This window comes from Salvelinus fontinalis, chromosome 2 (genome assembly GCF_029448725.1).
Source record: "Salvelinus fontinalis isolate EN_2023a chromosome 2, ASM2944872v1, whole genome shotgun sequence".
Classification (NCBI taxonomy): domain Eukaryota; kingdom Metazoa; phylum Chordata; class Actinopteri; order Salmoniformes; family Salmonidae; genus Salvelinus; species Salvelinus fontinalis.
This window is the reverse complement of record NC_074666.1, coordinates 43,039,233-43,063,074: the sequence shown is the minus strand read 5'-3', so window position 1 is coordinate 43,063,074 and position 23,842 is coordinate 43,039,233. Positions and strand designations below refer to the sequence as shown.

The 23,842-nt window shown below is 45.6% G+C and overlaps 1 protein-coding gene across 5 annotated transcripts in view; it reads left to right on the top strand.

The window, feature by feature from the left end:
* Positions 1-23,842, top strand: part of igsf9bb (immunoglobulin superfamily, member 9Bb) — a 177,752-nt gene that overhangs the window by 146,103 nt on the left and 7,807 nt on the right. For 3 of the 5 annotated variants that reach the window (XM_055875748.1, XM_055875747.1, XM_055875751.1), the window contains exons 15-19: positions 8,004-8,088; positions 11,899-12,063; positions 12,218-12,263; positions 16,343-16,429; positions 21,092-22,747. In XM_055875748.1, coding sequence (XP_055731723.1) covers positions 8,004-8,088; positions 11,899-12,063; positions 12,218-12,263; positions 16,343-16,429; positions 21,092-22,747 — 2,039 coding nt within the window. The remainder of the gene's footprint in view (positions 1-8,003; positions 8,089-11,898; positions 12,064-12,217; positions 12,264-16,342; positions 16,430-21,091; positions 22,748-23,842) is intronic. The other 2 variants (XM_055875750.1, XM_055875749.1) reach the window with 1 other exon arrangement.

The window sequence follows — 23,842 nt, the reverse complement described above, 5'->3', positions numbered from 1 at the left end:
AGGAGAGCAGAGGCTACCGAGGAGAGGAACCGGAGCTATGAGGGAACGCGTCTGGCACGGAAGCCAAAAAAGCCCATGAGTAATTCCCAAAAATTTCTTGGGGGGGGGCTAGGAGATAGTGGGCCAAGGGCAGGTAGGAGACCTGCGCCCACTTCCCAGGCTTACCGTGGAGAGCGGGAGTACGGGCAGGCGCCGTGTTACGCAGTAGAGCGCACGGTGTCTCCTGTACGAGTGCATAGCCCAGTGCGGGTTATTCCACCTCCCCGCACTGGTAGGGCTAGATTGGGTATTGAGCCAGGTGTCATGAGGCCGGCTCAACGCGTCTGGTCTCCAGTGCGTCTCCTCGGGCCGGCATACATGGCACCTGCCTTACGCATGGTTTCCCCGGTTCGCCTACATAGCCCGGTGCGGGTTATTCCACCTCCCCGCACTGGTCGGGCAACCGGGGGTATTCAACCAGGTAAGGTTGGGCAAGCTCAATGCTCAAGAGTGCCAGTACGCCTCCACGGTCCGGTATTTCCGGCACCACCTCCCCGCCCCAGCCTAGTACCTACGCACTAGGCTACCAGTGCGTATCCTGAGCCCTGTTCCTCCTCCACGCACTCTCCCTGTAGTGCGTGTATCTAGCCCGGTGCCTCCAGTTCCGGCCCCACGCACTAAGCTACCAGTGCGTCTCCAGAGCCCTGTACACACTGTATATTCTCCCCCTACTAATCCTGATGTGCTTGTCCTCAGCCCGGCGTCACCAGTGCCGGTACCACGCATCAGGGGTAGAGTAGGCTTTGAGAATACAGTGTGCCCTGTCCCTGCTCCCCGCACTAGTAGGAAGGTGCTTATCATTAGCACGGTGCCTCCAGTTCCGGCACCACGCACCAGGTCTACAGTGCGCCATATCCGGCCAGAGCCATCCGTCTCACCAGCGCCAGCTGAGCCATCCGTCTCCCCAGCGCCATCTGAGCCATCCGTCTCCCCAGCGCCATCTGAGCCATCCGTCTCCCCAGCGCCATCTGAGCCATCCGTCTCCCCAGCGCCATCTGAGCCATCCGTCTCCCCAGTGCCGTCTGAGCCATCCGTCTGCCAGGAGCCTGCAAAGCCGCCCGTCTGCCATGAGCCTGCAAAGCCGCCCGTCTGCCATGAGCCTACAGAGCCGTCAGCCAGACAGGAGCCGCTAGAGCCATCAGCCAGACAGGAGCCGCTAGAGCCGTCAGCCAGACAGGATCTGCCAGAGCCGCCAACCAGACAGGATCTGCCAGAGCCGCCAACCAGACAGGATCTGCCAGAGCCGCCAACCAGACAGGATCTGCCAGAGCCGCCAACCAGACAGGATCTGCCAGAGCCGCCAACCAGACAGGATCTGCCAGAGCCGCCAGCGAGCCATGAGCAGCCAGAGCCGTCAGAGAGCCATGAGCAGCCAGAGCCGTCAGAGAGCCATGAGCAGCCAGAGCCGTCAGAGCGCCATGAGCGTCGAGAGCCGTCAGCCTGCCATGAGCGTCGAGAGCCGTCAGCCTGCCATGAGCGTCGAGAGCCGTCAGCCTGCCATGAGCGTCGAGAGCCGTCAGCCTGCCATGAGCGTCGAGAGCCGTCAGCCTGCCATGAGCGTCGAGAGCCGTCAGCCTGCCATGAGCGTCGAGAGCCGTCAGCCTGCCATGAGCCAGATCCGTCAGCCAGCCATGAGCAGCCAGATCCGTCAGCTAGCCATGAGCAGCCAGATCCGTCAGCTAGCCATGAGCAGCCAGATCCGTCAGCTAGTCATGAGCAGCCAGATCCGTCAGCTAGCCATGAGCAGCCAGATCCGTCAGCTAGCCATGAGCAGCCAGATCCGTCAGCTAGCCATGAGCAGCCAGATCCGTCAGCTAGCCATGAGCAGCCAGATCCGTCAGCTAGCCATGAGCAGCCAGATCCGTCAGCTAGCCATGAGCAGCCAGATCCGTCAGCTAGCCATGAGCAGCCAGATCCGTCAGCTAGCCATGAGCAGCCAGATCCGTCAGCTAGCCATGAGCAGCCAGATCCGTCAGCTAGCCATGAGCAGCCAGATCCGTCAGCCAGCCATGAGCAGCCAGATCCGTCAGCCAGCCATGAGCAGCCAGATCCGTCAGCCAGCCATGAGCAGCCAGATCAGTCAGCCAGCCATGAGCAGCCAGATCAGTCAGCCAGCCATGAGCAGCCAGATCAGTCAGCCAGCCATGAGCAGCCAGATCCGTTAGCCAGCCATGAGCAGCCAGATCTGTCAGCCAGCCATGGGCCGTCCCTCAGTCCGGAGCTGCAGTCCCTCAGTCCGGAGCTGCAGTCCCTCAGTCCGGAGCTGCCATTCCTCAGCCCGGAGCTGCCATTCCTCAGTCCGGAGCTGCCATTCCTCAGTCCGGAGCTGCCATTCCTCAGTCCGGAGCTGCCCCTTACCCTGGTACTGCCCCTTACCCTGGTACTGCCCCTTACCCTGGTACTGCCCCTGACCCTGGTACTGCCCCTTACCCTGGTACTGCCCCTTACTCTGGTACTGGCCCTTAGTCCGGAGCTGTCCCTTAATGCAATGGGATTAATGTGGAGAGGGGTCATTTTGAAGAAGCTAAGGAGGTGGTTAGGGACTGTGGTGAAGTGGGGACCACGACCAGAGCCGGAGCCGCCACCGTGGAGGGAAGCCCACCCAGACCCTCCCCTAGACTGTGTATGGTGCGCCCGGAGTTCGCGCCTCAAGGGGGGGGGTTATGTCACGCCCTGGCCTTAGTATTCTTTGTTTTCTTTATTATTTTAGTTAGGTCAGGGTGTGACATGGGGAATGTTTATGTTTTGTTTAGTTTTGGGTGTTTATATGGTAAAGGGGTTATGGGGTGTAGTATATGGGTTTGTGTTGAGTGTAGATGTCTAGCGTTGTCTATGTAAAACGTTTGTAGCCTGTATGTATGTGCACAACGTTTGTAGCTTCACGGTCGTTTTGTTGTTTTGTTAGTTTGTAAAGTGTTTTTGTGTCGTGTTCATCTTCGTTGGTGTTAATAAAAGAAGATGGCTTATTTTCCAACTGCTGCATTTTGGTCCGTCAATCCGCCACACGATCGTGACAACAAATACATTTCTTCCGAAATGAAGGAAAAGCAAGAGAGAGAGAGAGCGGGAGAGAGAAAGGTTGTCATTTTTTTCAGTTTCACTGACTTAGCTAGAAAATGCAGCTAGTTTTGCCTACTCAAAACACCCTGCTCAAACAGAGGGATGCTATGCTATGACTATCCAACACAACACTGGAACTCTTCCAATACAACGTATGCTTTTGGTTTTACTAATTTATTGCCACCGGGCCCTGCCTGTGTAAGTGCTAAACTGCTTACTGACTGTACACTGTAACATTACTGCATGATTGAAGCGAGTTTACTAACGCGAAGACAGGGAAGAAACCACATTTTATCTACCTATAGGCTGCTATAGCGTACATGTTTATTTCGTTTGTCATTCTATCGTTTTCATGGAATTTTTTTCATAATTAAATAGAATGTATTTAGAATTTATCAGAATACATTTACATGCATCACTGACGTTGTCCCCACAATGAAGGTTTGCTGCTTCCCCAATCAAAAGACCCGAATTCACATGACGTGTACACTAAGCTTAAGAAGGACAGAGCTACTGCTCGCATGGCTATCACAGCCAACCCCGAGGCTACGGCTGAGGACACGAACGCATAAAATAAGTCCCGCTACAACCACTGCAGAGCCATCAAACAGGTAAAAGTACAATATCAGAACAAGGTGTAATCCTATTATAATGGCTCTGGCACTCAACTCACATGGCAGAGGCTACAGTACAATAAGGACTACAAGGAATCCCTAGCCGTGATCTGCCCAATGATACCTCTCTACTAGTCGAACGCCATGCAAAAAAAAATGTTATGCACACTTCGATGAAAGCAACACAGAGCCCTGCTTGAGGGTCCCCGCTGATTCGGATGATCTCTCTGGGTGATCTCTTTTTCCGAGGCTGATGTGAGTAAGGTTTAAACGGGTAAATACTTGTAAGGCCGCAGGGCCATACATTATTCCAGGGGGTGTCCTCAGGGCTTGTGCAGACCAACTGGCAGGGGTCTTCACAGACATTTTGAGTCTCTCCTTGTCCCAGTCTGTAATCCCCACATTTCAAAGTGACTACCATCATCCCTATTCCCAAAAACTCTAAGGCATTCTGCCATCCTAGCACTTGCATCTGTAATAATGAAGTGCTTTGAAAGGCTGGTCATGGCTAGGGTTGCAGAATTGTGTGAACTTTCAATAAATTCCCTGGTTTTCCTGAAATCCTGTTTGGAGGATTCTGGATTTCATGCTTATTCCCTACTGATTCCGGGAATCTTCCAACTGGGATTTAGGGAAAACCAGGGATTTTTTGGGAAAGTTCCCTGATTTTGCAACCCTAGTCATGGCACACGTCAACTCCATCCTCCCAGACAAACCACTCCAATTTGATCCACAGAATATGCACTCAATACTGCCCTCTCCCACCTAGAAAATAGTCATATATATGTGAGTATGACTATAACTCAGCGTTCAGCACCGTAGTGTCCTTCAAGCTTGTCACCAATCTCAGGACCATTGGACTGAACACCCCGCTCTGCAACTGGATCCTGGACTTCCTGATAGGCCAACCTCAGGTGGTAAGAGTAGTCAACAACACCTCCACCATGCTAACCCTCAACTAGGGGGCTCCCAGGGGTGTGTGTTTAGCCCCCACCTTTACTCTCTGTTCACTCACAACTGTGAGGCCGAGCACGAATCCAACTCCATCATCAAGTTTGCTGACGACACGACGGTGGTTTTCCTGATTATTAATTATATTTATTTCCACCACCATGCTGCTGTTAATAGATTATTGATTTCCATTGACATTAGTATCTATCTATTTTTCAGATACTGGTCACAAAAACTCCTGTTTACATGCATATATTACCGTTAGTATATTACCATAGGCATTTATATATCACCGTTACCAGTCACTTTTCAGCCCTACTCACACCCCTTGAATTTTCACACATTTTGTTGTGTTGAGGAGTCTGCATGATTCCCCTCCGGAACTGTTCGTGCATACAGTACCAGTCAAAAGTTTGGACACACCTACTCATTCCAGGGTTTTTCTTTATTTGTACTATTTTCTACAATCATGTAGTATCCAAAAAAGTGTTAAATCAAAATATATTTTATATTTGAGAATCTTCAAATAGCCACCTTTTGCCTTGATGACAGCTTTGCACACTCTTGGCATTATCTCAACCAGCCTCATGAGGTAGTCACCTGGAATGAATTTAAATTAACAGGTGTGCCTTGTTAAAAGTTAATTTGTGGAATTTCTTTCCGTCTTAAATGCGTTTGAGCCAATCAGTTGTGTTGTGACAAGGTAGGGCTGGTATACAGAAGATAGCCCTATTTAGTAAAAGACCAAGAAAAGCTCAAATAAGCAAAGAGAAACAACAGTCCATCATTACAAGAACTTTGAAAGTTTCTTCAAGCGCAGTCGCAAAAACCATCAAGCGCTTTGATGAAACTGACTCTCATGAGGACTGCCACAGGAAAGGAAGACCCAGAGTTACCTCTGCTGCAGAGGATACGTTCATTAGAGTTACCATCCTCAGATTGCAGCCCAAATAATTGCTTCACAGAGCTCAAGTAACAGACGCATCTCAACATCAAATGTTCAGAGGAGACTGCGTGAATCAGGCCTTCATGGTCGAATTGCTGCAAAGAAAACACTTAGAAAGGACACCAATAATAAGAAGAGACTTGCTTGGGCCAAGAAACACGAGCAATGGACATTAGACCATTGGAAATCTGTCCTTTGGTCTGATAAGTCCAAATTTGAGAGTTTTGGTTCAAACCACCATGTCTTTGTGAGACGCAGAGTAGGTGAAGGAATGATCTCCGCATGTGTGGTTCCCACCGTGAAGCATGGAGGAGGAGGTGTGATGGTGTGGGGGTGCTTTGCTGGTGACACTGTCAGTGATTTATTTAGAATTCATGGCACACTTAATCAGCATGGCTACCACAGCATCTTCAGCAATACGCCATCCCATCTGGTTTGTGCTTAGTGGGACTATCATTTGTTTTTCAACAGGACAATAACCCAATACACCTCCAGGCTGTGTAAGGGCTATTTGACCAAGAAGGAGAGTGATGGAGTGCCGCATCAGATGACCTGGCCTCCACAATCACCCAACCTTAACCCAATTGAGATGGTTTGGGATGAGTTGGACCGCAGAGTGAAGGAAAAGCAGCCAACAAGTGCTCCGCATATGTCGGAACTCCTTCAAGACTGTTGGAAAAGCCTTCCGAGTAGAGCTGGTTGAAAGAATGCCAAGAGTGTGCAAAACTGTCATCAAGGTGGCTACTTTGAAGAATCTAAAATCTAAAATGTATTTTGATTTTTTTAACACTTTTTTGGTTGCAACATGATTCCATATTATTTAATAGTTTTGATGTCTTCACTATTGTTCTACAATGTAGAAAATAGTACAAATAATGAAAAACCCTTGAATGAGTAGATGTGTCCAAACTTTTGACTGGTACTGTATATTATGACAAAATGTTGTGATGTTTTACTTCGTTTTGGTCTTCGGCAAGGGTTTTTTCGGCTGTTCGTACACACAACATTTTTTCTCGAGGCAAGCCGAAGTTCGGAGCCGAAGTCTACGCCCCTTCGTCGAAGAGATTCTTATATTAAGTGTTTGTTGTCATTCAACGATAGACAACTTGTTTTCATGCAAATAAAATATTTGACAAATACTGCACCAAACATCTTTGTTAGATAAAAAATTGTGTGACTTCGATCTCCTCTTCAAAAACATAAATTAATGACACTTCTTGAGTTAGCTTAGATTCATTCTGACTATTTTGAGGAAGTGTATACTGGCTACAGCGTCTAAAGATGGACAAACAGTACTATTGCCGCTTTTTCAAAATTTTCAAGCAAAGGTCTTTCAAGGGAGTATGTGAGTACACTCGTTCAGTTCGCCTCGCCAAACCACATTTTTTGTCAACGATCTACACAAAATACTTGAATGTCAAAGTGGAAGAAAAAATCAAACGAGTTAAATTTATTTATGGAAAATAAAACACATATCTTGATTAGATAAGTACTAAAACCCCCTGAGTTTGAATGTTAGAATAATATTTGGCAGCGATTACAGCTGTGAGTCTTTCTGGGTAAGTCTCTAAGTACTTTGCACACCTGGATTGTACAATATTTGCCCATTATTCTTTAAAGAATTCTTCAAGCTCTGTCAGGTTGATTGTTGATCTTTGCTAGACAGTCATTTTCAAGTCTTGCCATAGATTTTCAAGACGATTTTAAATCAAAAGTGTAAGTAGGCCCCTCCGGAACATTCAATGTCGTTTTGGTAATAACTACTGTGTATATTTGGCCTTGCGTTTTAGGTAATTGTCCTGCTGAAAGGTGAATTTGTCTTCCAGTGTCTGGTGGAAAGCAGACTGAACCTCTAGGATTTTGCCTGTGCTTAGCTCTGTTCTCTTTCTTTAATTTAAAAAAATAAGTCCTTAGTCCTTGCCGATGTCAAGCGTACTCATAACATGATGCAGCCACGACCATGCTTGAAAATATGAAGTGGTACTCAATGATGTGTTATGTTGAATCTTCACAAAACATAACGCTTTGTATTCAGGACAAAAATGTAATTTCTTTGCACACTTTTTTCCAGTATTACTTACTTTAGTACCTTATAACAAACAGGATGCATGTTTTGGAATATTTTTATTCTGTACAGACATCCTTTTTACTCTGTAATTTACAGTGCTTTCGGAAAGTATTCAGACCCCTTGACTTTTTCCACTTTTTGTTGGGTTACAGCCTTATTCTAAAATGTATTAAATTGTTTTTTCCCCCTCATCAATCTACACACAATACCCCATAATGACAGGTGTTAATGACAGGTGACACTTATGGATACAGATAGCACCTTCGTCTCCACACAGCAATGCTGCCCATGACCGCTGATGCGTGTGTGTGACTCTCTGTCTTAGGAGGCATGGTATGAGTTCCGGGTCATGGCGGTCATGGAGGAGCTGGTCAGCGAGCCCAGTAACACAGTTGGAGTATCCAGTACAGGTGAGTGAACAACACACCTCTGCATACACATACAAGTGTATGGACACCCCTTTATCACACAGAACATGTCTAAAATGAGACAGACACAGGTATGGGGCAAGTTGCAGACTAAAATGTTCATATGGCAATAAGCTTTAAGACAAAACAAAGCAAATCGGAAATAGTTTTAAGGGTCCATCATGTTTTTTAAAAAATACTTAAATATAAATGAGTATTGCCCAATGCAGGCATACTTCTAGTCTGGTCCCAGAACTGTTTATACTGTCTTGCCAACCCGTATGTGTCAACACAGCACAAACACATCTGGGACCAGAAATTGGGACTGTGAGCAACTGTGAAGGCATCACCAGAGCAGCAAAAAATTCCTAACATTCCTAACATTGGAAGTACTTTACTGCCCCCTCCTGATGAAGTAGTTGCACTACAGCATCAGATTGTTTTAAACAATATTTGGACAGTCATTATTTTTTTTATGTTTTCACCATAATTTGACCAGGTAGGCTAGTTGAGAACAAGTGTAACGGTTTTCTTCTGCGGAAGAAGGAGAGGACCAAAGCGCAGCGTGATTAGTGTTCATCATGTTTAATAAAAGACAATAAACTGAACACTTCCAAAAATACAAAACAACAAACGTGAAAACCGAAACAGTTCTATCTGGTGCAGACACACAAAGACTGAATACAACCACCCACAAAACCCAACACAAAACAGGCTACCTAAATATGGTTCCCAATCAGAGACAACACAAAACACCTGCCTCTGATTGAGAACCATATCAGAACAAACACAGAAATAGGAAAACATAGAAATATAAACATAGACTGCCCACCCCTACTCACGCCCTGACCATACTAAATAAAGACAAAACAAAGGAAATAAAGGTCAGAACGTGACAACAAGTTCTCATTTACAACTGTGACCGGGCCAAGATAAAGCAAAGCAGTGCGACACAAACAGCACAGAGTTACACATGGAATTAACAAACGTACAGTCAATAATACAATAGAAAAAGTCTATATACAGTGTGTGCAAATGAGGTAGGATAAGGGAGGTAAGGCAATAAATAGGCCATAGTGGCGAAATAGTTACAATATAGCAATTAAACACTGGAGTGATAGATGTGCAGAAGATTAGTGTGCAAGTAGAGATACTGGGGTGCAAAGGAGCAAGATAAATAAAATGAATAACAGTATGGGGATGAGGTAGTTGGATGGGCTATTTACAGATGTGCTATGTACAGGTGCAGTAATCTGTGAGCTGCTCTGACAGCTGGTGCTTAAAGTTAGTGAGGGATTTATGAGTCTCCAGCTTCAGTGATTTTTGCAGTTCGTTCCAGTAATTGGCAGCAGAGAACTGGAAGGAAAGGCGGCCGAAAGAGGAATTGGCTTTGGGGGTGACCAGTGAAATATACCTGCTGGAGCGCGTGCTACAGGTGTGTGCTGCTATGGTGAAAAGTGAGCTAAGATAAGGCGGGGCTTTACCTAGCAAAGCCTTATAGATGACCTGGAGCAAGTGGGTTTGGCAATGAATATGAAGCGAGGGCCAGCCAACGAGAGCATACAGGTCGCAGTGGTGACAAAACGGATGGCACTGTGATAGACTGCATCCAATTTGCCAAGTAGAGTGTTGGAGGCTATTTTGTAAATTACATCGCCGAAGTCAAGGATCGGTAGGATAGTAAGTTTTACGAGGGTATGTTTGGCAGCATGAGTGAAGGATGCTTTGTTGCGAAATAGGAAGCCGATTCTAGATTTAATTTTGGATTGGAGATGCTTAATGTGAGTCTGGAAGGAGAGTTTACAGTCTAACCAGACACCTAGGTATTTGTAGTTGTCCACACATTCTAAGTCAGAACAGTCCAGAGTAGTGATGCTGGACGGGCGGGCAGGTGCGGGCAGCGATCGGTTAAAGAGCATGCATTTAATTTCACTTGCATTTTAGAGCAGTTTGAGGCCACAGAAGGAGAGTTGTGTGGCATTGAAACTCGTCTGGAGGTTAGTTAAGACAGTGTCCAAAGAAGGGCCAGAAGTATACAGATTGGCGTTGTCTGCGTAGAGGTTAATCAGAGAATCACCAGCAGCAAGAGCGACATCCTTGATGTATACATAGAAAAGGCTCGGCCCGAGGATTGAACCCTGTGGCACCCCCATAGAGACTGCCAGAGGTCCGGACAACAGGCCCTCTGATTTGACACACTGAACTCTGTCTGAGAAGTAGTTGGTGAACCATTTGAGAAATCAAGGCTGTTGAGTCTGTTGATAAGAATGTGGTGATTGACAGAGTCGAAAGCCTTGGCCAGGTTGATGAATACAGCTGCACAGTATTGTCTCTTATCGATGGCGGTTATGATATCGTTTAGGACCTTGAGCGTAGCTGAGGTTCACCCATGACCAGCTTGGAAACCAGATTGCATATCGGAGAAGGTATGGAGGGATTCAAAATGGTCAGTGATCTGTTTGTTAACTTGGCTTTCAAAGACCTTAGAAAGGCAGGGTAGGATAGATATAGGTCTGTAGCAGTTTGGGTCAAGAGTGTCTCCCCCTTTGAAGAGGGGGATGACCGCGGCAGCTTTCCAATCTTTGGGGATCTCAGACGATACGAAAGAGAGGTTTTAACAAGCTAGTAATAGGGGTTGCAACAATTTTGGCGGATACATTTAGAAAGAGAGGGTCCAGATATTCTAGCCTGGCTGATTTGTAGGGGTCCAGATTTTGCAGCTCTTTCAGAACATCAGCTATCTGGATTTGTGTGAAGGAGAAATGGGGGAGGCTTGGGCAAGTTGCTGTGGTGGGTGCAGGCTGTTGACCGGGGTAGGGGTAGCCAGGTGGAAAGCATGGGCAGCCGTAGAAAAAGGCTTATTGAAATTCTCAATTATCGCGGATTTATCGGTGCTGACAGTGTTTCCTAGCCTCAGTGCAGTGGGCAGCTGGGGGGAGGTGCTCTTATTCTCCATGGACTTTACACTGTCCCAGAACTTTTTTGAGTTTGTGCTACAGGATGCACATTTCTGTTTGAAAAGGCTAGCCTTAGCTTTCCTAACTGCCTAACTTTCCTAACTGCCTGTGTATGTTCCTAGTCATGCTGAAGGCTGTTATTTCAAATACAGTGATATAGAAAAGAAAGTACAATTCTCCCCAAGTAAAATGAGGAGGGTGGGAACATATCCTCTATCGAGTCCTCTCAAGTCTGTGTTCATGAAAGGAAAGTAGATAAGGAAAGGAGATGAGGAAAGGAATTGACTCATGAGTTTTGGAATGCATTCCCTTGACTCAGTCAGGTCCTATGGGGAGCTGCATCAATCCAGCAGAGTTTCCAAATCCATTTCCATTAAATGTGTTTGGGTGTATCGATCGCTTTCGGGCCATAAATGATGAGTCGCAGAATCAGGTGAATTGGACAGCCAGTTGCTGTGGTGATTGGCAGGGGCCTGCCAGGGACACACACATACGCAAACACAGAACACACACAGTTAGTGTGATGACTGGCAGTAGCCTGCCAGATACGACCTGCCCTGTAGATGTCAGGCCCTCCCTTTCGTAATCAGCTACAAGCCCAGTTCAAAGGCTATGTAGAGTTACTTGAGTAATTTGCACATAATGTAATGTTCTTTGCTCACAATAATGCAGGTTTAAAGGCTAGCCTGGAAGTATTTGTTTTCTAATATACCTATATACTTATTATTGTGTGTTGATATCGGTCACAGTATTGTTTTGAGTCAAACACCTCTGTCCAAGCCTACAGTCTACTGGTAGACAAGTAATTTCATGTTCCCCCCATATCTCTCTCACTCTCCCCCCTCCTCTGCCTCAGACTTCTTCCCGCCCCCGGAGATGGTAGATGAGGGGGGACTTACGCGGCCGGTGGTGGCTGGCATCGTGGCCACTGTCTGTTTTCTGGCGGCCGCCATCCTCTTCAGCACACTGGCAGCCTGCTTCGTCAACAAACAGCGGCGACGCAAGCTCAAGAGGAGGAGAGGTGAGACACATACAGTATAGACACACACAAGGATTCACAGACAGACACACAAGCATGATTTGATAGCTCTCTATCGACATCTCATTGAACTGACATTGGTGGCATTGATACATTAATGATGTCTTATTCTGTGTGTCCCCCATCTCTTTTTCAGACCCCCCTCTCTCGATAACACACTGCAGAAAAAGCATGGAAACTCCGTAAGTAACCCAAGCCAACAATGCATACATTTTTTTTTCTCCCTCCTTTGCTGCAAATGACAGACACACCCATCAAATAGAGAAAGCCTATTGGAAGGACCACCAATTACTGGCCAACGATTGGCCAAATATTGATGGACAGGGGGCTGTCACTGTTTAATTAGCTATTACGCATAGTTCATCTCAGCAAAGCCAATACTTGGTCTTTAACGGTCAAATTTTGAACCAACACATTCTCAATTCTAATCAGAGATATTTATCGTGTACAGTAAAAATCGTTTTCTATAATGTCATTTAAATAGACTAGTAACTAGTAGAGCTGAGCTTGTACACAAGCGTGCGTATGTCACGGCCCAGAAACTTAAATCCATCGTTATTGACCTTGTTTTCCTAATTACAGTTGTTTTCCTAATTACAGTTGGATTGAACGATCAATACTCCTGGGTCACAGAAAGGTTGTCACGACCGTGTTCACAAACATTGACTACCAAGTCTTTGTGTGCGACCGAAATTACACCCTATTCCCGATATAGTGCACTACTTTTAACCAGAGTCATAGGGGGGCTCTGGTCAAAAGTAGTGCACTATAAAGGGAATGTGATGCCATTTGAGACACTGGTCAAGTCTTTTAGAAGTTTAACAAAACAACCCTACATGGAGACATCAATAAAAAAATCCCTCACATGAAATGCAGAACATTTGATCATTATTTGAGGGTGGCGCTTCAGATATCTGACAGAATATTGGATTGGAGAAATGCTTCTTGCTCAGTTCTCACAGGGTCTCATTTGGCTCATGTGGCCTCATTAAAATAGCATCTTAATTGCCACATAGATTCTCTCTCTTTCTCACAATCATTCCTTCTCTGGGCTTTGAGGACTGAACAAGCATACACCATAGAGCTCCATTCCAATCTCTATCTGTTTTGCTCCACTCCACTGTTTTTACAGAGCATGTCTTGTTGATCTCCTGGTGTGACGGTACAAACATTGTAACACGATGGACAACCACATTTTAGGAGAAGATAATATTTTATGTCTGTAAAGTTATGTTGTTTTGAGTGTCATTTGAGAGGTAAAAACAAAAACAAAGGTAGGTATCCGATTTGTCACCATAGCCTGTTATTTTTCCAAAAGCTTCTACTTGATTCTGATGTCTGTCTTTAGCCCTCGTCTTGGGGCTCCTTTTGACCCTTTTCTCACTAAAGTGCCAACCCGAACGGTACTGTCCTGGCTTGGATGTTTTTCTTTCACATTGTCCTATCCAGCACAGTTTCAGCAACTATGGTGGGTGTGTAACCAGGCAAGCCCAGTAGAGCATGGCTCGGGTTGACATGGCTCGGCTCAGTAGTAGTGTGAAAATGGCAATAGGATATAAAGTCCAACGTTTTAGGAACATCAAACCAGTTTTAGGCTATTTTGTATAATCCACCCTAGATGATGTGCAATGATAAATCAGACCACTAGGGGGGACATAAGAGCTAACATGGTATAGCAAATCCATATCTGAAGTCCATGGATAAAATATGACCTCCTGTGAAAGCTATGATCGGAGACCAGCTTCAGATACTGAAAGGGGTTCAATCCCTCTCTCGCTCTCTCTGTGTGTTAGAATTGGTGTAGGATGAAATTGCCCGTAGACACTGATCTTGGGTCAGTTTTGCATTTACCCCACCAATGGTTAAAGTTAGGATTGGGGAAGGGTAAGTTGATGCTAGATCTGTACCAACAGGAAACTTCACCCCGTAACGTAAGTATTCAGTCAGGACTATGTTCTGTTCTATCCCCTATCTCCTCTATGCTCACTTTGTCGATGACTATAGGTTAGCAGAGGCTGTGGCTGAAAGGCTGCGGTTGAAAAGTGGCGCACTGGCAAAGTACGGCTGGTACATGTGAGTTTCTATGGCAACGTGCCCCCGGGGGGAGGGTCTTGATATTCTTTTGCCTGATGAGCTGCACCGGTGGCGAAACGCGCCGCATCATGTGTACAGGTGCACATCTACCGTGTGGTGAATGTTGCGCTTACACATGGAGCTAACCCCTCCTCCTCTCCCCCTTTCCCATGATGCAGTATTAAAGGCACAACTACGGCAAGGAGGATTTCGACCTGTCGCGTGTTGATTTGTCTTTTCAGTAGACAAAAATACCCGGTGGAGAATCCCCTGACTTTTTTTATTATTCCTCTTTTCTACACTGACAGCGATTTTGTTCTTTGATCTTTGTCGAGAATACTTTTATGGCGCTGGCAGGAACTTGAGCTGTAAACAAATCCAATTGAAGTTTACCATGGTAAAAAAAACATGCATGCTGTGAATGATGTTTCCTAGCTGGCTATTTTCATTTGGACCCAGGGGCCTCCCTCATGCTTCTTTCCACCTGGCTTTACTACCCATGCTTCTGTGGCAGGCACTAACGTTACTCTGCTCAGCAGTTTACCATGGTACACTAAAACGGTTTACTTATCAATGTTATCATGGAGAGTTTTTTCAACTTTTCCTCACACTTCAAAAGAACAATGGACAAACTGCTGACTGAGCCTAATTCATTTTTTTTATCTCTTATTCTTGAATGAATTATTATTTAATTATAACCCCTCTTTTTTGTCTGTTTTCTTCTCCCAGTTCTAATAACTGCAGCCTTTGATGACTTTTGGATATGATTTACACACCGTGTCAAGCAGCAGCACTCTCTTGTATTGGATGATCCTATTAGTTTTGCAATATGCAGTACTCATCATCAACAACATTGCATACTTTCCAACCACTTGTCAATAAAGTGAAAGTGAAGGAGTTTACATTGACTGACTATGGTTATGCACTTGAACGTTATCCTCCAAATCTCTTTTGTCACCGTTGAACCATGTAAGACTTGAACATAGTCAGAGCAAATAGGGAACAGAAGTTCAAAAACATCCATGATAAATGTATTGTTTTCAGTGTGGTATTTTTATCCAATACCACATTTTTACATGGAGGCCAAGCTGTCATTATTCGTTTCTGTAAATGTTGACCCAAGCCAATTGCACTCCAGCTCACTACATATCACGTTAGAGTAATAGAACGTACTTCAATGACAGAGCCTCCCAACGGTCTTGCACTAAAAGTGATGTTAACCTCTTCTGACTCTAAGAATAGAGCATAGGTGCAAAGACATGCAACTAAGAAATTGCTGATATGTTTTTGGTACCACTTTATCGTATGTGTCTGTTCTACAGTTAAATCAATGACTAAACTAACTCCTACTACTAACTAGTAAATTGTGTCGGCAGTTACATGTACACACCATGCTGATTTTAACGTAACAGCTGTATCCTTTCAACTTGCTCTTAATCAGTTAAATATACTCTTTTGCTTACTCTCCATCCCACCAATATGAACTATTAACTGCCGATAGGTTTAGGGTTGAAAGTACAAAAGGGGAATGTCTCCCAGAAGTCATAAGAACAAAGGTGTGCATGTGCTGCTACCAAAGCCAGACAGAGGGTAGGGATACCCCCGTTCCCTCTGAAATGCATGACTTCCACAGTACTCAGTATTTCTTCCTGTCATGTGTGGGTTTCTAATTGTACGCTGTATGATTGTGCCTAATAAATGGAGATAATAAACTTGTCAGACGTGCACCGGCCAAATCTCTTCTTGTATCTCTCGCTCCTTCCCTGTCTTCTCTTTTCCCCTCTCTTTGTTTCTGGCTCTTGCTCTATATTTCTCTCTGTCCTCTCCTCCCCTTTCTCTGTCTTGCTTACACCCTTTTTCTCTGACTCAGCTTCTCGCCATCGTTCTCCTTCCTTTTCTTAGTATCTTCCTCATGCCCCTGTTTCTCTGACTCTCTCTTACTTCCCCTTTCTCTGTCTTTGTATCTCTCTCCATCTTTCTCTCCCTACCCAGCCTTTTATTTTGGACTCTCTCACACTCTCTGTCCCTCTCTGTTTCTCTTTCTCTCTTTCCCTCCTCTTTCTTCTCTCTCTTTCTGTGTTTGGACATGTGGAAGCTCTGGAGCCTCATTGACAGCATTCCTCCTCCTCCCTCTTCTCCCCTCTTTCTCTTCCTTCTCTTCCCGTCTCTGTTGTTTTTCCCACCGCAGGACTCCTCTTAGCCCCTTGCCCGGCATAGAGCCCTACTGCGAGGGGCAAGACGCCAGCAGCTACCGGCCCCCGCCCTCCAGCCCTCAGTGAGTGTGGCTACCTGCACCTTGTTCAGCCCGCCCCTCAGTCAGTATGCTGCTGGCTGGCTTGGCCGCATGCTTCATGTGCTGGGCACGGTCACACGCCGGTTCGAGCAATTGGGGCCCTAAGCACCCTCGCGGTCCACTCACAGGAGATGCAAAATGATTGAAAAATTACAGCTGTAAAAAGATATGCACTAAACAACCTACCTGGGGTCATAGTGTTTTATAGTCTCCAGAGATGTCATAGTCTTAGGTGTACAGCTGGGGGTGACGTGTGTACAGCATTGTCGGGTACAAAGTGCCCTTCTTTGAGAAACCTGTTTAGCTGAATTTAAATACATTCAAATTGGGATGAAAGCCCTAGATCCCGATATCTCAGATTTTCCCCCGAAATTTATCAAATAGCAATTTAAACAAGTACGATTAATGGTGTCCCCTGAGCTGTGCACAAATGTAGCGCAATGTTAGCTGGGACTGACAAGGATTTTCAGATTCAGGGAAAAAAAGGCATCTGACTCGCGATCAGACTGCTCCAAACTCTAATTGACATATAAGCCACGGTATGTGGTGTACCTACAGTCAATATAAATACTGAATTAATAAAAGTGCCTGATTCAACGTTGCACAGGAGGCAATGTATTCAGTTTTCCAGAGATGGTAAAAATTGCCCCCGATGTTGACCGCCATGCTGTACATGTAAGATGAAACCACTCCAGTGTTGAGAATGATCCAAAATCCCATTTTGCCTATAATTTGAGTCGACAGCCAACCTCGTCCCATTAAAGGTTTCCACTGGGCGCACATACCAGAATCTTCCTCTCTCTCTTCCCATCTTGTGGGGTTCATTGGTCGGGCTGCTGCTGCTTCTTCTCACGCCCCACCCCTAACTGCCCTCCTGTGCCATGCTACCGGCCCGACCTGTTTAAAACCTAGCACAGGTGGACAAATGGCATTTTAAGTCTGGGATGTATTTGGAAGTCACCATATGGCATGGCTATACAAAGGGAACAGGTCTGGTGTACAACAACTGGAAAGCAGTTGATTTGGTTTATTGATGACATCTAACATTTATTGATAACATCGGCGAGATCGATATTCAAGAGAAGCTGACAGTTATTCACGAATTATGACAATGTGTTATTACTGCCCCATTATCTGTAACTTTCTTTCCCTGTCAAAAGTGCAAATTACTCCCAGAGTTATTTGAAGTCTGGGCTATCCGGCTCCAAAACCACACATCATTCAAATAACTCTGTGGCAGTTACATTTGCCAAGACCCACCCACACAGTTTACAAACAAATGCAAGGACAGCACTTTTGACTGGGAATGAATGTTACAGATTGTGACTTTAAACATAGCAAATATGTTTCCATAAAAATGTCATCATTCAGTACCGGTAACAATTTACTTAAACCGTGCAGGTGTAATGCATTATGCTCTTATAATGCATCATAGGACTCCTTTCATAGCTAGACATATTATAAGCGTATGATAAGACAAAGGTTCATACATGCTTATAACAAACATGCATGTTTTCAGTAAAGTGTTACCAAAGTACATAAATTATTCTTTTTACAGCATAAATTTGAGACTTTTGGACATGTTCATGTGGCTGTCAGCAGTACGTAGTCACACAATACATAGTGGTTATACACTGAGTGTACAAAACATTAAGAACAGCTTCCTAATATTGATTTGCATCCCCCCTCTGCCCTCAGAACAGCCTCGATTCGTCGGGGGATTGACTCTACAAGGTGTCAAAAGCATTCTACAGAGATGCTGGCCCATGTTGACTCCAATGCTTCCCACGGTTGTGTCAAGTTGGCTAGATGTCCTTCGGGTAGTGGGCCATTCTTGATACACACGGGAAACTGTTGAGTGTGAAAAACCCAGCAGCATTGCAGTTCTTGACACAAACCGGTGCACCTGGCACCTACTACCATACCCTGTTCAAAGGGACTTAAATCTTTTTCCTTGCCCATTCACCCTCTGAATGGCGCACATACCCAATCCATGTCTCAACTGTCTCAAGGCTTAAAAACCCTTCTTTAACCTGTCTCCTCGCCTTCATATACACTGATTGAAGTGGATTTAACAAGATACATCAATAAGGGATCATTGCTTTCACCTGGTCATTCTATGTCTTGGACAGAGCAGGTGTTCATAATGTTTTGTACACTCAGTGTATGTCAGTTCTAACATAAATATTTAATCCCAGGTCATTTCGCTGTGGTCTCACTAGTTTGTCTCATCTTCAGACAAGCAAGTTTTTTCACTGTTCCTTTGTTGTCATTAACAATAACTATTTTTGAGGCAGAACGGACAACATACTGTAGAAATCTCCCTCAGGTTGGTATGTCACAAAAAGTCTTAGCTGAATGTACCTTGTGTCCTTCCAGATTGTTTGCAGCCAAGCAGCCCCTGAATCTCTTTGTGACGACCCCACCCCTGCACACCTGATTTTCTCCTGGCAGTTACGTTGTCACATCCTTGTAGAAAAGTTGCCCTCTTTTCTATGCTTTGCTGTTTTACTCTCAGCTATTCTGTTAGATTCCTTGAAAAGTAGAGTATTTAATGTTAAGTTTAGTAGTGTATGTGTAATAGTAAGCATACAGCGATGGTGCCAAATGGTGCTCATGGTACTGTATACAAGCTCATGGCACAGTACAGAACATACAGTAACATACTAGAGGTATACTGTTTTATTCGTAAGCACCTGTAATTTTACAGCATTGTATTCAAACCAGAGATGATCAAGAGAACCCTCATGAGGTTGTCACTTTTACATGCATGTATTGTCCTCATCTGCTTTACTGCTAAAATTCATTCTATAACCAGTGTGAATACATCTTTGTCTCATAATAATTTGAGCGGTGAAAATCTTACCATGAAAAATGGCACATTCAGCAAATGCCAAAAAGTGATTTTTATAGAAAGAAATAAACAAGCCAGCGTACAGTATAACATTTTATAGCTGTGACGAGTTCTATCTAGACTGAAATATGTGTATAGATAACATTGCTTCTAAGAGCTATTTTCTATGTATTGAACTTGTGGATCTAGTTTTAGATATTATGAACCACATGAGTAGTAGATATTGAATATTTAGCTGGAAGCGTCTTGAATGTGGGTGTGCTCTGTGTCCAGTGGAGGCAGATGTGTTTGCTTGTGTCACTACTTGAAGAGCACCACGGCAGACGGTGCCTCCTGCAGCTTTCCATACGTAGCAGAGAGCGGGAACGTCATTGTTTTTCAATACGGGTCATCGGCTGTCAGTTGCCTTGGAAACTCAGCCTCTCCATTGCCACCGCAGCCATTACAAGCACAGCTAAGCCTTAGTGAAATACTAAAAAGCCTCAGCCTTGCATTGTATTTTGGTACTCAGAATAAAGTATTATTAAAACGTCTTGATTTTGCTCTCTTGTTTTCTGGAAAATGCTTGTTATTCCTAATTTCTTGGTGTAACATAAATACTCTCTTGACTAAATGGTATTTCACATTTCTTCCAAATGAATTAAACCCATACTAATAAAATACATAGTCTGATTTCTACAATGATGACCTTAGAATTGACTGTATTCTAAGTTGATATTCTGAAAGGTTTGCCTTATATTCAAAGCACAATTTGAAATGCAGATAACATGTAAATATAGCCACCACAAATACATATAGTGAGAATGAGGCTCGAGAGTATGTGGTCCAGGGAAGTTGGAGTAATGACAAGACTTTTCCAGAAAAAAGGATGGAAAAAGGGACGGATGCCCACTGCTAAAGATGGTCACCTGAGTCCTAAGGATGACGGTGTCTGGGCAATGGGAATGTGTGGATGGGGTGAGGGCATGTTAGTCATTGCCTCTGGTTGGCTCTATCATAGGTTTATGAAAAGTCAATGGAAATTTCAGGTTATACTGAAAACACATTAAGCATTGTTTTTCCACTGAAATACACTTTATTATTGTGACTGACTTCACATCAATTGCACTGCCATGACTGAGAAAAATATACTGTACAATGGAAATGTATTACTCAATCAGACATGATTCGTGATCAGCACAGTCTCCTTGTGAGCTGTTCAAGTGATGCAGTTGAGCAAATGGAATGTTAATAGACAACATAGTCTGTTAACCATGTACACCAAGGTGACTTTACTCAGTGTATCATCTGACTCCCTACCAAGACCATGAACCTACAGTATAACTCAATAGTGTCTGCATATCAAGTAATGTATGACGTTGCAGAGGAGAGCAGTCCAAAACCCTAAAGTTGCTGCTGCACATGGTCCCTCCATATCCATCCTCTATTCATAACCAAATGATAAACATCCAATCCCTGCTTTGTCAGATCAAATCATTGGTGCATGGTAGCAGTGCCTGAAATCCCCAATTGAACTTCAGGCTCAAACTAAACTTGTAACTGCACATAATCTGATATGTATTTTGTTACCTAAAGCATGGCTCTTTGAAAAGCCTTTTTTTGTGGATGATTGGCTTGTCATCTCTTACTGGAGACTTTATTTAATATATTTGATCGTAATTTTCAGCTAAAATGATGCCTGACAGTAAAAGCATCTACTGATGGGCTTAGTTTGGGTGTTTGCCGAGTCAAGTTGAAGGAGGTCGTTGAGCAAACCTTGACTGGCCTTCTGTCTTTCCATTGTTTCTCAGGTCCTCCTCTGGTAAGGTGAGTCCGGAGAGTATGCGTTCCATGGAACCACCATCGGAGGGTTCAGAGGACGGCCATGGCATGAGCATGAAGAAAATCCCTCAGAGTCCTGCGAAGAAGGAAGAACTCTCCCTGTACAAGAAAACCAAGCGAGCAATAACAAGCAAAAAGTACAGTGTCTCCAAGTACGAAGCGGAGGCAACCACACCCATCGAGCTGATCAGCCGAGGCCCCGACGGACGCTTCGTCATGGACCCCAGCGACATGGAGATGATGTCCATCAAGCCCAGGCGAATCGAGGGCTTCCCCTTTGTCGAAGAGTCGGACCTCTATCCCGAATTCCGCCAGTCGGACGAGGAGAACGATGATCCCGGGCCCATGCCCCCTGTCATGGCAACCCTTCGACCTCACCAGATCTCCCCAATCTCCAGCCAGGAGTCTTACCTGCAACCACCGGCCTACAGCCCCCGCTTCCAGAGGCCCATGGAAGGTATGACCATCATGGAGAGCAGTCGGCTCCAGGCCACGGGGCAGATCCAAGGCTCCCTGCACCACAGAGCCTTCTCCCATGGCCACGGTCACTTCTACGGTTACCTTAGCAGCCCTGGGGAACCCGAGCCTCCACCCCCTTTCTACATGCCTGACACAAGCCCTCTGAGCTCTGTCATGTCATCCCCCCCTTACCACCCCGAAGGGCCCTTTGGTCACCCCCGCATCCCTGAGGAGATGGGGGAAGGAGATATTCTACATTATGGCGTCTCAAGCTTCCCTCTTCCCCTGACGCTCACCTCTTCCTCTCGCTCCCCGGAGATCTGGCACAGACCCAATTTCCCCTTTGCGAGTCTGGAAGGGCCCCACTTCATTTTTCCACCCCACCACCCTTTGCATCTCCACCGGGAACCCTTCTTTCCTCCTCCCCATGTTCTTCCCCCTGCTGCTTTCCAGCCCTCCTCCCTCCAGGTGCCCTCATACCCCGGTGTCCTGCAGCTTGAGGCCCCAAAGAGCCGTCCAGGCAAGTCTCCCAGCACGGTCAAGCTTCGGGGCCTTCCAGCCAAGCGTTTAGCTATGCAAGAGGCACAGAGTCTAGGGCAGCTAAGACACACAAGCCACGGTATGGGTGTGCCAGTTTTGCCTTACCTCGACCCAGCAGCCCACATGGGTGGCCCTAGCACATTCAGTAGCTTGGACACCCGGTGGTTCGAGCCCACCCCCCGGCTCAGCCCCAGGCAGGCTCATAGGATGGAGCCTAGCATCATGGTTCTCCAACCTTCCCGCCTCTCGCCCCTCACCCAGAATCCCCTTAGTTCCCACGAGGGCTCCCCAGAGATTGTAGTGCGACCCCGTCCCCGACCCAGCATCGTCCAGCCCTCCATACCTCCAGAGATGTCTGAGATTACCCTGCTTCCCCCCTCTTCAGCCAGCTTCTCCTGGAGGTCCTCTCCCTCGTCCTCTCCCGCCCATGGCCAGGGTAGCAGAAGGGCAAGTCCCAGCTACCGCTCCCACATGGCCTTTGCCACCTCCGCCACAAGCTACCCGTCCCAGTCCCCATCACCCCCTGTGGAAAGCAGCAACATGTTTGGGCAGATGCCATCCCAGAGGAGAACTGAGGAGGAGGTCCTTCCGTGTGAGCCCTCTCCACCCCAGTTGTCAGCTTCAGGGTAGGTGCACTAGGCCTTCAGGGAGGGATTTACTTATCTGCGCTAGTATACATTTATTTAAATTGTTAGGTTGCTTTGTGTTCTGAACACAGGGACATTGAGGACCATTATGGTTCTACTAAATGCACTTGTCAGGACAATTGGGGTAATTAGGGTCAAATTGGGGTTGGACTTTATATCAATGTAAGCATATTTTAAGTAAAGATCGATTGCTTCTTGTTTTTAGACTTGAGATATGATTTCATCAAGGGATCGAGTTCTTGACGACAAATTGACCGGGGACTCTTACATTATTTATAGCAATGGCATTTTGCTGTATAGATTTATTTGATGGGCTTAGGAGTTCTGTCATTCTCAAATCGATTAACGCTGCTTTTCATATCAGAAATCAACTTTCAAATATCCATCCATGGAATCTGTGAAGCAAGTACTGTACCAAACTTGTCTTTTAACAAATCACGATTTGCACATTTTCCTCTAAATTCGGTCTTGGTGGAACAAATATTTTGTGACCTGAGAAGATACATGTTTTGCTTCACAGATGACCTTACAGACCTTTCAGGGCTATAGTAAGTCTTTGGAGAAAATGCCATTATTATCTAAACCATTTCAAATGCATTGTGCAGTTTGTTTGATACAAGCCCCTAAAAGCCTGGAATATGAGAGACTTCACCACAGGATCCCTGGTTTTCCATTTGTTTCATGCTTTACCCTGCTTTCACCCAACAGGAGGAATCCCATATGTGCATCCCAATTGACTCTCAGACAAAACAAACGCCATTGCTGTGTCTAACTCTTAGGCCTTTTAGGACTCCTTATTTATAATGCAGAGGGTGCTTTTAGGAGAGTCCATCTCAGCAGGCTCAGGGGGGCCCATCATCATCCTTAGTAACCTGACTGCATGAACCGCCTCTTCCCTGAACCTTTCACCCCAACCCCACCCCTCCATTGCCCCCAGGACACCCCCAGGTCTGACTGCCAGGGGAGGCTTGTTGGGCGAAGTGTGTTGCAGGGATCTGTCCGCTTTCATGTGTTGCAATGTCTCCATCATTATTGATTAGGGGCAGTTGGTCGTTCTTGATGGCTCCTGGAGTC